We start from the raw sequence: 15,482 nt of genomic DNA, 5'->3' as shown, positions 1-15,482 counted from the left end.
CGAATTAAGTACGTAACCAGAGGTATCACTGTATAAATCCATTTAATTTGATCTGCTAGATGAAGGAAATCAGCTTGAATGTGTAATGACTGATGAGCAGGCGGACTGATTAAAAGGTAACATCAGAACTCATCAATTTGATACAGGGAAAATAATAATCTGTAGCCGCGATAGAGGCTAAGCTGTTGCTAGTTGTCATCACCCAAAAGCTTCTGGCACAGCAGTTCAATGCCTCCTAGCTGTGCTGTTTCCAAAGCTGGATGTGTCCAAAATGAGATGCCGCAAGCACACGTCTGCCTTGAAAACATCTCTTTCAACACCGCAAGGTAAATATCACACCTACCTGAGGCCCCGTCACGTGAAAAGTGTCTTCTGCATGTAGACAAGTAATTTCCAGCGGCTCTGTTCCGGAGACATGCCTCAATAAATGACATATCTAGGAAACGAAGCAGGAAAAGCCACCTACCAATTATGGGATTGTTATGGAAAGACAACGTAGAAATTATATTGGAGCCAAATGAAAGCTTTTAGAATTCAGAAACTGCTGATGGAAACCTGGATCTCTGTTGAACGGCTAAAAGCTAAGGGGAGAGGAGGAGTGATTGACTTCCCTGCCCCTCCATCACTTGTCTCCTGAACTCTGGTCCCTTAGCCCTTTCTCTTTGCCTCAGCTGGTGCAAATGTGCACCTGGGTAGCCAGGCGAAAGGCTAAAAAGGTAAAGGGACCCCTGACCATTAGGTCCAGTCGTGACCGACTCTGGGGTTGCGCGCTCATCTCGCTCTATAGGCCGAGGGAGCCAGTGTTTGTCCGCAGACAGCTTCCGGAGCATGTGGCCAGCATGACTAAGCCGCTTCTGGGGAACCAGAGCAACGCACAGAAACGCCGTTTACCTTCCTGCCGGAGCGGTCCCTATTGATCTACTTGCACTTTGACGTGCTTTCGAACCGCTAGGTTGGCAGGAGCAGGGACTGAGCAACAGGAGCTCACCTCGTCGCGGGAATTCGAACCGCCGACCTTCTGATCAGCAAGTCCTAGGCTCTGTGGTTTAACCCACAGCGCCACCCGCGTCCCAAGGTTAATCTTATCTGTCTCCAATTCTCTCTGTCCTCCTCCTGCTCCTTAGACATTTGACAGAGATCCAGCATGCGATTCCAGCTTAGCCCCTGAACATGCTTATCATTCCTGCATTGCAGCAGGTTGTTCTAGATGAACCTCCCAATTCTACAATTCTATGATGCTCCCACCGAAATCAATAGCACTGGAAGCTTGGTTGGAGTGGTCCCACAGTCATTTTGCACAGTGTTTATTCTAGAGCCGTAATACACTGAGGTCAGAAACTAGTTTCACTACAGCAGCACTTTGTAGAACAAGGCAGAGGGGCAGAATTTATATAAAAAAAACCACTCCCCAACTTAGGTGACCCACCTACAAGGTCTGTTGCCCCATATGAGATTTCCCCTTTCAACTCTAAGGGTGGTAACAGAGGTGGTACCTCCTAGGAAGCCACATCTGGACCAGGAACATGCCCTAAGAACATGATTTGCAACTCTGATATGCATTACAAGAGGCAGCAACAGCTACCAGCATAGCGCGTTCTACCTCCACTGTCAGAATGTGTAAAGGACCCCTGGACAGTTAACTCCAGTCAAAGGCGACTATGGGGTTGCGACGCTCATCTCGCTTTCAGGCAGAGGGAGCCGGCGTTTGTCCACAGACAGCTTCCGGGTCATGTGGCCAGCATGGGTATGTTGTTTGTTAGGAGGCGGGTGCCGCTGTGGGTTAAACCACAGAGCCTAGGACTTGCCGATCAGAAAGTCGGTGGTTCGAATCCCCGCGACGGGGTGAGCTCCCGTTGCTTGGTCCCTGATCCTGCCAACCTAGCAGTTCGAAAGCACGTCATAGTGCAAGTAGATAAATAGGTACTGCTCCGGCAGGAAGGTAAACGGCGTTTCTGTGCGCTGCTCTGATTCGCCAGAAGCGGTTTAGCACATGATCTGGAAGCTGTACACCAGCTCCCTCGGCCAATAAAGCGAGATGAGCGCCGCAACCCCAGAGTCAGCCACGACTGGACCTAATGGTCAGGGGGTCCCTTTACCTTTACGTTAATGTGCTCCCCCATCCCTGAGTCCAGGCAAAGCACAGAACAGGCAAACTTGAGAACCGTGGTACTGCAAGGCCTAACAACCTAGTCAACTGATGCCCCAACCCTGGGGTGTGGGCATGGGCATGTTTGTGGAGTCGGAACCTGCACACATTTCACAGGTGTGCCCCAAACTGACAAAAACTCAAGACCGCTTTAAATCTTAATATTAAAGCATTTTTGAACATGTTCATGAACACGGTGCCAACTTACTTCAATCAACTGTTCTTTCTGTTCAGAGAGCTTACAGCTGTGTTCTGCAACTGCTTCTATGTTTCCTTCTGTCCCGCAGATTTTCAGAGCTTTCAAAACAAGGTGATCAGAATGGTATTTTATCACGTCTGCTGCGACAGATGTTGCTGCACTGTGAAGCTTTGATATATATATTTGGGGGGGAGGAGAAGAAAGAAAGAAAGAAAGAAAGAAAGAAAGAAAGAAAGAAAGAAAGAAAGAAAGAAAGAAAGAAAGAAAGAAAGAAACCGGTAGGTTACAACACCAGATTGCCTGTGGTGGACAATTCAGAGCAAATTAAGACTGGGCGAGATGTACAAAACTTCCATCATTACGCATCATTCTTTTTCCAATTCCTCATCACAAAAAAAGAACTGAAGAACCACGATCAGTCTCACAGAGCGTGGTGGAGCAGAGATGTTTGCCCAACCACCCATAGTTGTTGTTGGCTCCCCAGAAGCCAAGGGGTGAGGCAGCAGTGCATTGGGGACATTGTTGTGCCTGCACAACAACAGGAACAATGGATTGGCTCCACCAGAGCACTTGCGCTGAGCTGCCTTCCCTTCCAGTCAGCAGCAGCAACTCACCTCCCAGGTCAGTTAAGCATCTCCAACCCAACCTTCCCTCCATTACTGGTAGCTGTGTTTAACTGTAAACTGATGTGTCTTATTTTTCCATACATATGTCTAGCTGTGCTACCTAAAGTGGGCTCAGAGCAGCTTACCTGGGGCTCCCAGAAACACCCTGACCGGCACTTAGGTTAAATAATGCCACAGCTCAAGGTGCTACCAGAGCATTGACTGGGCAATAGATTACATAAGAAAAATGAACCATGACAGGCCGAATTCTAAAATATTACTTAGCAATGTGTGTTCTTGTATTCAGGTCATGCTAGCAGGCTTCCTTGCAGGTAATTACTTCAAGATAACTTTACAATATAAACTAAAAAAAATCCTTCCAGTAGCACCTTAGAGACAACTACCGTATTTTTCGCTCTATAGGACGCACTTTCCCCCCTCCAAAAATTAAGGGGAAATGTGTGTGCGTCCTATGGAGCGAATGCAGGCTCCTTGACTTCAGCGATAGCAACATAAAGCCTCAGAAGCGCACCGACCCCTCTAGCTCTCCAGGCTTCAGGGACAGCCGCCTGAAGCCTGCAGAGCACAGCGTGAGTTCCCGCTGCGCTCCGCAGGCTTCAGGTTCCTTTTGCTGAAGCCAGGAGAGCAAGACTCTCCTGGCTTCAGCAGAAAGGGAGAGCTGCGCAGCGCCCCTTCAGCCAAGCGGGAGGAGAAATGGAGGGGGCTCCGTTTCTCCTGCCGCTTCGCTGAAGGTGCGCTGAGCAGAGGGGGAGATTTTTTTTTCTTGTTCTCCCCCTCTAAAACAAGGTGCGTCCTATAGAGCGAAAAATACGGTAAGTTTGTTATTGGTATGAGCTTTCGTGTGCATGCACACTTCTTCAGATACTTCTTCGTGTGCATGCACATGAAAGCTCATACCAATAACAAACTTAGTTGGTCTCTAAGGTGCTACTGGAAGGAATTTTTTAATTTTGTTTCGACTACAGCAGACCAACATGGCTACCTACTTATATCTTGCAATATAAAAAAAAGGCTCAAGTGGTAGATTCAATTAGTTGGAACTACCATCACATCTGCTGAGCCAAGGATTTGTTTTTCAGAAAGTTACACATATCAAAGCCCAAGAAGCTCCCGAAATTTACTGCAGATTGTACTGAATTGCACTTACTTCTCTCTGAAGCTCGGTCATACACTGACACATTTTTAATATCGCTACTTCCAGGTCTTCCGTGACATCCTTTTTCCTCTGACTTTGCTGGAGAGAAACAATTCCCAATCCCGCAGGATGGGTTTTTAGGCAATTCGGTCGTTTAAAAAATTCATCGTCATAATCATAATTCAAACATGGGTTTGCAAGTAAAAGGTGCAGCTCTATGCATACTGATTTGGAAGTTAAGCTCCCTGAACAAAGTGAGACTTTTCTTTGAGTAAGCAGGGACAGGAATTCCTGCATAATAATAATAATAATAATAATAATAATAATAATTTATTTATACCCCACCCATCTGGCTGAGTTTCCCCAGCCACTCTGGGCGGCTTCCAATCGAGTGTTAAAAACAATACAGCATTAAATATTTAAAAATTCCCTAAACCCTCAGGGTCTCTTCTAACACTACAATTCCATGATACTAGGGTTCGACTATATACGTTCTGCTTTTTCCGGCATGCTTCTCTGTCACAGAATTAGAGATATAGAGCAATCCACTTTGCTTCTGTTAGACAAGAATTTGTTAGCCAGTCCTGACCATGTGACTTGCTTGTTGTGTTTTTTTTAAAAAGTAAAACCCTGGATGGTTAAGTCCAGTCAAAGGTGACTATGGAGTTGCGGCGCTCATCTCCCTTTCAGGAAGAGGGAGCCGGCGTTTCTTCACAGACAGCTTTCTGGGTCATGTGGCCAGCATGGCTAAAGCGCTTCTGGCACAACGGGACACTGTGACGGAAACCAGAGCACACGGAAACACCGTTTACCTTCCCGTCGCAGCAGTACCAATTTATCTACTTGCACTGGTGTTCTTCTGAACTGCTAGGTTGGCAGGAACTGGGACAGCAATGGGAGCTCACCCCATCACGGGGATTCGAACCACCGACCTTTCGATCGCCAAGCCCAAGAGGCTCAGTGGTTTAGACCACAACGCCACCCGCGTCCCTTCTGTTTGTTGTGTAAGTCAGTGCAGCATAAAAGGTAAGCGTCCTGGAAACCTATGACATTATGTGCATCAGTGACCTTGGGCTACTTGCTCTCTCATCCAAACCTACCCTGCAGGGTTTCTGTAAATGACAGATTGGGGAAGAAACAGACCATGTCTACTTACTGGAGGTGCGGCCCACAGTCCATTGGTAAAATAGTAAAAAGTAAACAGAAACATTTATAAAATGAAAGATCGGTCTACGTTCCGCAGTCCCCACTCCCAGTACAATGAGGAATCAACCCCCTGTGCAAACTAACCTAGGGGTAAGCTCAATTCAAACACGATTTTACAAGTTGGACTTACAGATCTAAAGCAACCAACCAGCAGGCCAGATTAAGACTGGGGGTGGCGGTGGGCGGTCAGAAAAATAATGGTCCTTTATAGTACAAATATGCATCACTCTGGTTAAAGGAACCAAAATTTGTTGCCTATGACACAAGCACCCATTGTGCCGCCATTTTACACCTTTTGTTGTGTCTTCACAACAGGTGAAGCAGGTTAGGCCGAGAGTTGGAAATTGACCCAAGTGAGCAAAACATTGAGTTATGTGAATTTAAATGCAAAACTGTACATGCTCACAGTATTTATTTTTAGTTCATGAAAGTTTGTACCATAAACCTGAAGATAAAAATTTGTTTGTCTTCAAGATACCATGAGTCTTATTTTGTGGTACATTATTCTATGTTTACTTTGGGGGGAAAGTGGCCCTATTTTGGGAACTGCACCAAAGCCCGCAACCATCTTAATCCGGCCTCCATCCAAGGGGCCAGATTCACACCTATTTAGCATTAGCCATGCTGCAACATCTGGTGCTCCCAAACCATATGTTGGGGCTACCAAGCCAATGTTAATGGAAAGGTTAATCAGACTCCAGAGGACAAAAAAATATGTCCAATACAAGTCTATTTTTCTATATTAGCCAATAGTGAGAAGTGTGTTGTGTGTGTGTGTATCTGTGCATCTCCAATTATTAGTGTGTGTTTATATCTGGTTTTGTAAACGACTGCAAAACACAACTAAACAAAACGACGTTTTAAAAAACCAACGGCAAGGATTATAATTAACTTATGATGTTTGCAATATTGTAATGGGATGTTATTAGGGTTATCAAATAAGCTGTTCTCTGCCAATTGCCCTCGAAGTGTATTTCTTTTCAAGCAAACGTAAATGAATCAGCAATGCTAGGGGGGGGGAAGAAAAAATCTTACAGCATACATCCACGCTGACACCAGCTGCTCCAGTTCCATCTTTGCTTGCTTGGACAGTTCCAAGATGCGCTCTCTATTCTCGTGGCTCGTATAAGCAGAATCAGTAAAATCCTCTGTGTGCTCAAGGACAACACGTAGCATTGCCCGAAGATTTTCCTTTGACAGAAGATAAAGATTCTCCCGCAATCCTTCCACCTTATTCTGTGAAACAGGGCGGGGAGAACCATGAAGACATCTCAAAAAATCATAGAAGACTAACAAGTGTACTATAATGGTTAAGAGCTGTGAATCAAGTACAGTGGTACCTCAGACTCCGCTAACCCAGAAATAGTGCTTCAGGTTAAGAACTTTGCTTCAGGATGAGAACAGAAATCGTGCTCTGGCGGCGCAGTGGCAGCAGGAGGCCCCATTAGCTAAAGTGGTGCTTCAGGTTAAGAACAGACCTCCGGAACGAATTAAGTACTTAACCCGAGGTACCACTGTACACTTTTCTAAGACGATATACAAGTGACACATGAGGAATGCATGGCTATATTTCATCCAATCCCCTTGGGGATATGAATTTCGAAGGGTGGCAGAGTTTAGTGGGATAATAAGAACAGGGATGGGGAACCTGTGGCCATCCAGATGTTGTTGAGCTACAACTTCCATCGTTCCTAACCATTGGCCATGGCTGATGGGAGCTGGAGTCCAAGAATATCTGGACTCCACATGCAACACTAATAGAACACAGGCAACATTCAACATTAATAGCTGTACATAACACTGCCATATGAACAATGTGCCACTCCTCAAGTAGCACTGGCTATCCATCCACCCCAAAAAAGGGGGGAAATGGGTTGAATGGTGGAAATTGGCCAAACCACAGCAACACCTACTCCATACTGTGACCATATGGGGCAGCACCAACAATGTCATATTTTAAAGGAGCATAGCATGATGCGCTCTCTCATTCCCCCTATACAAAAGCCTCTCAAATTGGATTTGTCTTTGTATTAACTTGGAACACCTTCAGTAATACAATTCACAGCAAACTAATAGTAGTAGTAGTAGTTGTTGTAATTTTTATTTTTATTTATACCCTGCCCTCCCCGGCCAACACCAGGCTCAGAGCGGCTAACATCAAATATATAACACATTAACATAAAATCAGGCAATCAATTAAAATACATCCTAAAATCAGACCAGGATCAGAATAAAATCCAATCAGATGGCAACCCACATATTAGGGTTGATGACCTTAAATACTCACCAGTGTTCTTGGGTTAATTTTTTTGAATTTTGTTGCACGAAAGGCAGACAAAACTCTGGCACCTACTGCCAGTTATCTGGTATCTGAAATCGAACAGCATTCATTTTACTTCTGCACGCAGAGTTCCTTAATATATAAAGGGCCCTTAGTACCATTGTGGTTCCATGAAAGAGTGCCTCCTGTTTTCCCTTGGAGGAAAGGAAACCTCTATTGCCCTTCAATCCAAGTATACAGAAGGTGGTTTTCTGCTCATGTGTCTCCACCTAGGGATTTAAGCCACACTCTCAAAACAAAAACAAAAAACCCCCTCACTATTTTGTCCTTACCTTGAATTCCTTGATGCCAGTATAGATGCTCACTGGGCCTGGTTCGTTCTCTCCACTGGGTCGAGAGTCCGTTACAATCTCTATTACCTGCTCCAAAGCTAGTCTCATCCTGTGGAACACGGCTCCTTTGTTTACACGTGCTGATTCACAGTCAGGATGTCTTAAACAGGTCTTGGAAATAAAGGTTGAAAATAATAATAATAATAATAATAATAATAATAATAATAATAATAATAATAATAATAATTTATTTATACCCTGCCCATCTGGCTGGGTTTCCCCAGCCACTCTGGGTGGCTTCCACAGAGACCAAAAATACACTAAAATGTCACAGATTAAAAACTTCCCTGAACAGGGCTGCCATCAGATGTCTTCTAAACGTTAGGTAGTTGTTTATCGCTTTGACATCTGATGGGAGGGCATTCCACAGGGCGGGCGCCACTACCAAGAAGGCCCTCTGCCTTGTTCCCTGTAGCTTTGCTTCTCGCAATGAGGGAACCGCCAGAAGGCCCTCGGTGCTGGACCTCAGCGTCCGGGCAGAATGATGGGCGTGGAGACGCTCCTTCAGGTATTATCCAGGCGTCTCTGTGCAGTCTGCAGACAGGGGCAGACTTTGGCCTTTCAAATTTCAGCAGCGTCCTGTGCAAGGCCAAAATTCTGCGCCTTCCAGCCTCTCGCCTCCAATTCTGCGTGTGAACTACACCTTTAAGATTTGTGGCACCCTGTGCCCCCCGGCCCAGCTCAGCTCCCGGCACAGGGGAACCAGAGGCACTGCCCTAAATCAGTTTCTGCTGCAGGGAAGACTCTCTCTATGCTCTGCCTCCTTCCCTCAAGCAAAATAGTCAAGGCTGCTTATCAATCCCACCAATTAGTCAGCCATTGCATTTGTCAACACTGCCTTTTGGAAAGCCCTCTAGCCTCCCTATGCGTTGGCTGGTGTTGCTTCAGTCAATTTCTTCTCTGCTGCAGCAAAGAGGCTCCCAAAGTCTTTGCTCTGCTAATGTCACATGAGTAAACGAGTTACCTTGGAAGCAGTGAGAAGCATCATGGTACATTTCTCGAGAATAGCCCTTGCCGCTGCCATCTTGGCCTTTTTCTTTTCGTCTTTCAGATCCTAAGGAAAGAAAATGAAAACACTCTTGGTGGATAGTCAATCAAAGAGCTTAGCTACTTCCTTATCTAATGATGGGGTATTTGGACAGCCTTTCTGTAAAATTCGGGTGGAATTAAACATTATGGCTGAACTCTATTATCTGTTTGCAGGCTTCAGACATATCAACACTACCAACCTACATAACCCGAGGTACCACTGTACTAGGTGATCAAGAGGCAGGGAGGTTGAAGGAAATTGCTGCTAGGCCGATCCCGTGATATAGGAATCCTGCCAAGTTGTGGCTTCCACTGTTTATTATGAACTAGCAATCCACGTGGGATCTATTACCAGCAATCAAAGACAAATATGGAATCCAGATAATGGAAACAAACCCACATGGGTCTTTGATTATGTAAAGTCACCCTCCGTAATTGGAGCACAAATAGTTTGATTTCCTTATTAAGGTCGCCTAGAGTACGCTAGAGCTGTTTTCATTCATGTCTATTTGATCTGGGCGATTCACACCTCTCGTCCCATTTCAAGGCTGGTTCACCAGCTTGTCTCATTCTAAAGAAGTCTACTTCATACACAGATATCCCTTGCCAAAAATGGTTGTAGGAATGTATGAACCCCCTTGCTAGATCAGATCCAAGGTCCATCCAGGCCACATCCTGTTTCTAAAAATATCAAGCCAGATGCCTCTAGGATATACGCATGCAGGACACGGAAGCAGAAACTACCTTCCCCAACTATTTGTCTCGGCCACCTGCCATTCAGAGGTATACTGCCTATGAACCTGACAGTTCCATTTAGCAGGCTTCACCAACATGGCGCCCGCCAAATATTTTGAACCGCAACTCCCGTCAGCCCCCGATAGAGGGCACCAGTTGTGAAGGCTGCACTTAGCTCTCAGCCAATGACAGCCAAATGAAATCTCAATGTTCCTAAAGAGCTTTATGCCTTAAGATACCCAATACGTTGCCCAGCTAGACTGGTGACTGGGGGCGGCCGCCAAGAACACATAACACCGGTCTTGAAAGACCTACATTGGCTCCCAGCACGTTTCCAAGCACAATTCAAAGTGCTGGTGTTGACCTTTAAAGCCCTAAATGGCCTCAGCCCAGTATACCTGAAGGAGCATCTCCACCCCCATCGTTCTGCCCGGACGCTGACGTCCAGCGCCGAGGACCTTCTGGCGATTCCCTCACTGCGAGAAGTGAGGTTACAGGGAACCAGGCAGAGGGCCTTCTGGGTAGTGGCACCTGTCCTGTGGAATGCCCTCCCATCAGATATCAAAGAGATAAACAACTACCTAACGTTTAGAAGACTTCTGATGGCAGCCCTGTTCAGGGAAGTTTTTAATCTGTGACATTTTAATGTATTTTTAATCTTTGTTGGAAGCCGCCCAGAGTGGCTGGGGAAACCCAGCCAGATGGGCGGGGTACAAATAATAAATTATTATTATTATTATTACACTCAATGGCCGTGTTCAGATGATGAAATCTTCGCTTAGTAAGCTAAGGTATGGATGAACTACCTGCACCCGCACACTGCTGCTTCGCTCCTCCTTTCAGATGAGCGGGGAAGCAAGCCAGGAAACCGCAGCCAACTATAGCTTCTCATTACATCTAGCCCAGCAAACTATGGTTAATGGCTTTCGGGCATGCTGGCAGCTTGGGCCTACCAGGAAGCCATGGTTGACTGCAGCTTCCTGGGTTGTTGTCCCTCCAGCATAAAGGGAGCACTGAAACAGCTGTGTGTAAGTACATAAAGCTCATATGCTGAGAAATAGATATTCAAATACAGCCACTAAATAGCAAGTGTGAGTTTTTAATGTGGCAGAACAGATGACTGTTCCTCTCCTATGGAAGCAGGCAGGGGGGAAACGCAGTACTTTGCTTAAATACACTTCATTTATTTACTGTTTTTTAAAGCACAGGGCAACAGGCTTTCTCACAATACTTACGTTTTGTCGGTCTCCAGTTAGATGGGCAAACTCCACCATTTCATTTCCAAACTGACTGAATATTTGCACAAATTCCTGAAAACTACTCACTCGCTCTAGCTGTTCCATTGTTACAAGGACCTACCAAACAAATTTAATAAAGCTATCAATGACATATCTATAATATCACTGGTAAAGAGAAAAAAATATCTCTGAAACATTTAGTTTTGCATTTTAGACGCAAGAAATCTTTTCTTATGTTATTTGGCCACCCAACTCAAGTCAGTTATTCCTATTGCAAGTCTCATCTTTTGATTCCAACATGTAGCTCAACTCCCAACCTATCTGGTCATTTATGTTCATTTATTCCTATTGTAGCACCAAGAAATCCAATTCTGTGGTTTACTGTGTAGCAGTTACATATTAAGGAGGTGGTTATTATTGCTCAAAAAATGGCTAATACATAATTGATACAATCTAGTGTCAGTTAAATACAGGCATAAAGTGCACTTTGCTGACACATGAGGAATGGAACCCCTGCGCAAAATGATCACTGTGAGTACATCTGGGTCCAATTTATTTAACTAGCTCCCATTGAAATCAACAGCATTTTAAAGCATTTAGCTTTGAAAAATCTATAAAACGGAATGCTATCAGTCCTATACAAAGCCTCATTCTCACTCAACTCGTTCAGTCACGCAAGCATGAAGTGCCCATATTCAGAAAACCTTGAATACCTTGTTTCTAGAAGTTATAATTTGCTTAATAACTATTCTGTCGGCCAACACCAACACTTTAGTCACTGAAGAAAGCAACAGTCTTGCAGCTTTTACCACTCCTGTTTTGTCCGTGAAGATTGTTATCTGGCCATCAGATTCCGGATGGTCCATGGTAGCTACATCTGTAAGCTGTGCTATCGTCTCACCTACAAATTAAGCAAAGTACAGCAATTAAAACAGATTCAGAGCTATTTTGAGTACAGTCGTAGCTTGGAAGTCGAACGGAATCCGTTCCGGAAGTCCGTTTAACTTCCAAAGTGTTCAACTTCCAAAGCACGGCTTCTGATTGGCTGCAGGAAGCTCCTGCAGCCAATCGGAAGCTGTGGAAGGCCCACCGGACGTTCAGCTTCCAAAAGAACGTTCGAAAACTGGAACAGTCACTTCTGGGTTTTGATTGTTTGCGAGCCAAAATGTTTGAGAACTAGGCTGTTCGAAAACCAAGGTATGGCTGTATTGAGGAGTGTACACCGTCTTAAATCAACAGCGCTAAAGGTCTAGGGACAAATAACTGCCGAAGGAAATGCAAATCTCCTCATCCCCTATGATTCCCAGCCCACTCCCAAATCACTCTAATGCTCGAATGATGATAATTAAGCCGTCACAGAGAGCACCCCCCTGAAATTTGTCTTTGTATTCCTATTCAGATACCGCAGTATAGTCTCGCAGACTGTACAACCCCTTGTTTTCCAGAAGCACATATTCACAATGCCTATTTGGATTGGTGGCGGAAGATCTGTGTGAAAAGCAAGGGGTTTAAAAGGTGAAACAAACGGCAACATTTTTTTCTTTTCTCGTTCTCCACACTTAAGACCAGGGGATAGATGAATCCTCTTAAGTCACTGGAAGTGTTCTTAGTTTTTGCTTCCACAATGCAAGCATGTATACTGGGAGACCGGGTATTTCTCTGTTTTCTAATTCAACCCATCATTCATTTTCATCTTTCATCATGATGAAGACTAGGTTTTCTGCCACCTACAGTTGGTATTTTATTTATTGCTTCTCGCTTTTCAATTTTTTGACAGTACTGTCAGGTTTCCAACTCTACTTCTAACACCACTTTTGCAATATCTTCAGTCCCAAGTGCCTGTTTGTAAAAAATTAAAATAAAATAAAAATTCTTCTTACGAGCTGAACTAGTTGTTTCCCAGTTTCCATCGATTCTATTTTAAAACTCTGGAACTGAGCAGCTAGTTCTTTTGCAAAGTTTCATTCTGTATCAGTTTGAAAATCCCTGGGCTGTTTGGAAGAATAAGGTGCCGTTCTGTTTTCATTATTGATGAAGGGAGGCTCAGTAATGCCTCCTTCTTTTTCTATTGTTTTAAAGTATAAAACTAGGGTTTCCTCCATTATTTTCCCAGGTCCTGGAAGCATGACAGGCAAAAGCTTTCCTCTATAACCAGGCCTTGGCCTTGTAACATCTGTGGGCTTTTAGAAGTGGGCAGGATGTTTTAAATGTATTTCTTTTTCCTCTTGGTTTTAATTGATTTATGTGGAGCTTTGTTTTTTGTCTGCTTATTTGTTTGGTTGTAAGTCGCTTTGTGTTGGCCTGGGCAAGATCAAGTGACTAATCAATTCAAAATAATAATAATAATAATAATAATAATAATAATAATAATAATAATATCAGAAAATGTTCAATTTCTATCTTTTTAAACATCAGAAGGGGTGTTTATTGCAAGGCTGTTTTGTGAGCAGAGGTCTCCAAGTGATCATTTTATAGCCATGCCGCTGGGGCAAGATTTGGGGGGGGGGTTGTTGGCAAACTTTTTTATTCTCTAGTGCTTCACTCTCTGACTGGCCACCTTTCTACATTATCATTTAGAGAGCACAAAATGTAGTCACCCCCAATTTAGGTGCCTAGACACCTGGGACTTCCTTCCAGAAGCTGCAGAGGATTCTCCAATGAGCCAACGCAATCATTACCACAGTCTCTATTTTACATAATCACATAAGGATTATTCCTGAGGAGCTGGGTCATTCCACAATTTCTCTAGGTTAATGCTTCACTTTACCCAACTGGCTATATGCCAGTAATCAACAGAAGGAGTTAATACAATTTCAGCAAAAAAGTAGACATCCTAGCTAGAAGAAATCCCAGTAGGGAGATATGAGCGCTGCTCCAAATACTAAAAATTTGCAATTCTTCCTTGCAGACCAAATCAACACCCAATGGCTTTAATCACCACCTCTCAAACTATCTTTAGCAGTTGGAAGAAGGAAGCATTTCCTGGGGTTCTCACGGCAGAGACGATGGCAAGCCTCTGATGCTCTATAAATACCCACTTACCTGCTTGCTTTGCTTCAGTGCAAGCAACCTTCATTTCCTCTTTCAGCTCTTGGTTTTCATTGGCTATAGCTTCGCCTACCATGACAAATCTCCCAACCGCCAGTTTTACGGCCTGGCCCACTTGCTGGACCGCTCTCAAAGTCTTGTCTGACTTCTTTGGCTTATCCTTATGGTTAATGAGGGTGGTTATCTGAAAGCAAAAACATCTATCAGTTAAAATTACACATTAAACAGTGTGTCAGCATGTCTTGAGAAGCTCAACTCAAAACAATAATAGACAGTGGGGGGGGGGAGGAACAGAAAAACTATATTTACCTGAGAGATATTTATTTTTTAGGATGCACCCTAGCTGTGTGACTGTGATGTTTTAAACTGTTTTTAAATACAGTCATACCTCGGCTTCAATGTGCTTCGGGATGAGTGAGTTTGAGTTGCGCTCCGCGGCAACCCGGAAGTAACGGAGCGCGTTACTTCCGGGTTTCGCTGCTTGCGTGTGTGCAGACATGCTGTCGCTGGTTACGTTTGCTTCTAGATGTGAACGGGGCTCCGGAACGGATCCCGTTCACATCTAGAGGTACCACTGTATTGTATTGTTAAAATCACTGCAACCCACCCTAGGACGTTACGGTGAATGGTGGTTAAGTACAGTGGTACCTCGGGTTAAGTACTTAATTCGCTCCGGAGGTCTGTACTTAACCTGAAACTGTTCTTAACCTGAAGCACCACTTTAGCTAATGGGGCCTCCTGCTGCTGCTGCGCCGCCGGAGCACGATTTCTGTTCTCATCCTGAAGCAAAGTTCTTAACCTGAAGCACTATTTCTGGGTTAGCAGAGTCTGTAACCTGAAGTGTATGTATCCTGAAGCGTATGTAACCCAAGGTACCACTGTAATCAAATTGGTAATCATCATCATCATTTGATGAAGTAAGGTTTTAGACCGTGCCACAACAAATGTTTTGGGAACTTAGAAAGTGGTCTTATACTGACTGGCAGCAGGTTGGCTTAGCATCATCAGGGGCGCATCTAAGGGTTGTTTAGCTTGGCCCCCGCCAAGGGCGCAAGAAGCACAGTAGCGCTCAAGAATCGCGAAGGAAGACAAGAGAGAGCCAGCAACTGCCAAGGGCACAAGGAACAGGTCCATGTGCTGATACAGCTCCATGCCAAGGGTGCCTAGGTATGCCTCTAGAGCACAAGTAATATAATTCATGATGTTGATGGACCATATGGAGGCGCAATTCAGATTATGTCTCCTCACCCCCCCAAAAAAGATCTGGCATACATGCACACAGTTTTCACAACTTAGACTTGACATTTGACATTAGGTGTATGTCAGAGGGAGAACATACACTTATTCCTCCTTGTGAAGGGAATCATTGGCCCAGGAAATGTATGAACTGGGCCTAACATAGCTATTCTTCCAGAATGTACATGATGTGTCTTTCAAGCACAGGAAG

The 15,482-nt window shown here is 44.5% G+C and overlaps 1 protein-coding gene across 2 annotated transcripts in view; it reads right to left on the bottom strand.

The window, feature by feature from the left end:
- Positions 1-15,482, bottom strand: part of CTNNAL1 (catenin alpha like 1) — a 58,095-nt gene that overhangs the window by 18,870 nt on the left and 23,743 nt on the right. For both annotated transcript variants that reach the window (XM_028737982.2, XM_028737985.2), the window contains exons 2-10: positions 14,030-14,219; positions 11,701-11,888; positions 10,985-11,104; positions 8,950-9,039; positions 7,926-8,096; positions 6,348-6,548; positions 4,119-4,205; positions 2,355-2,513; positions 344-436 (exon numbers count right to left, since the gene is read on the bottom strand). In XM_028737982.2, the coding sequence (XP_028593815.2) occupies positions 344-436; positions 2,355-2,513; positions 4,119-4,205; positions 6,348-6,548; positions 7,926-8,096; positions 8,950-9,039; positions 10,985-11,104; positions 11,701-11,888; positions 14,030-14,219 (1,299 nt within the window). The remainder of the gene's footprint in view (positions 1-343; positions 437-2,354; positions 2,514-4,118; positions 4,206-6,347; positions 6,549-7,925; positions 8,097-8,949; positions 9,040-10,984; positions 11,105-11,700; positions 11,889-14,029; positions 14,220-15,482) is intronic.

This window comes from Podarcis muralis, chromosome 8 (assembly GCF_964188315.1).
Source record: "Podarcis muralis chromosome 8, rPodMur119.hap1.1, whole genome shotgun sequence".
NCBI lineage: Eukaryota > Metazoa > Chordata > Lepidosauria > Squamata > Lacertidae > Podarcis > Podarcis muralis.
Note: the sequence above shows the minus strand (reverse complement) of the source record. Positions and strands in the feature narration are given on the sequence as shown.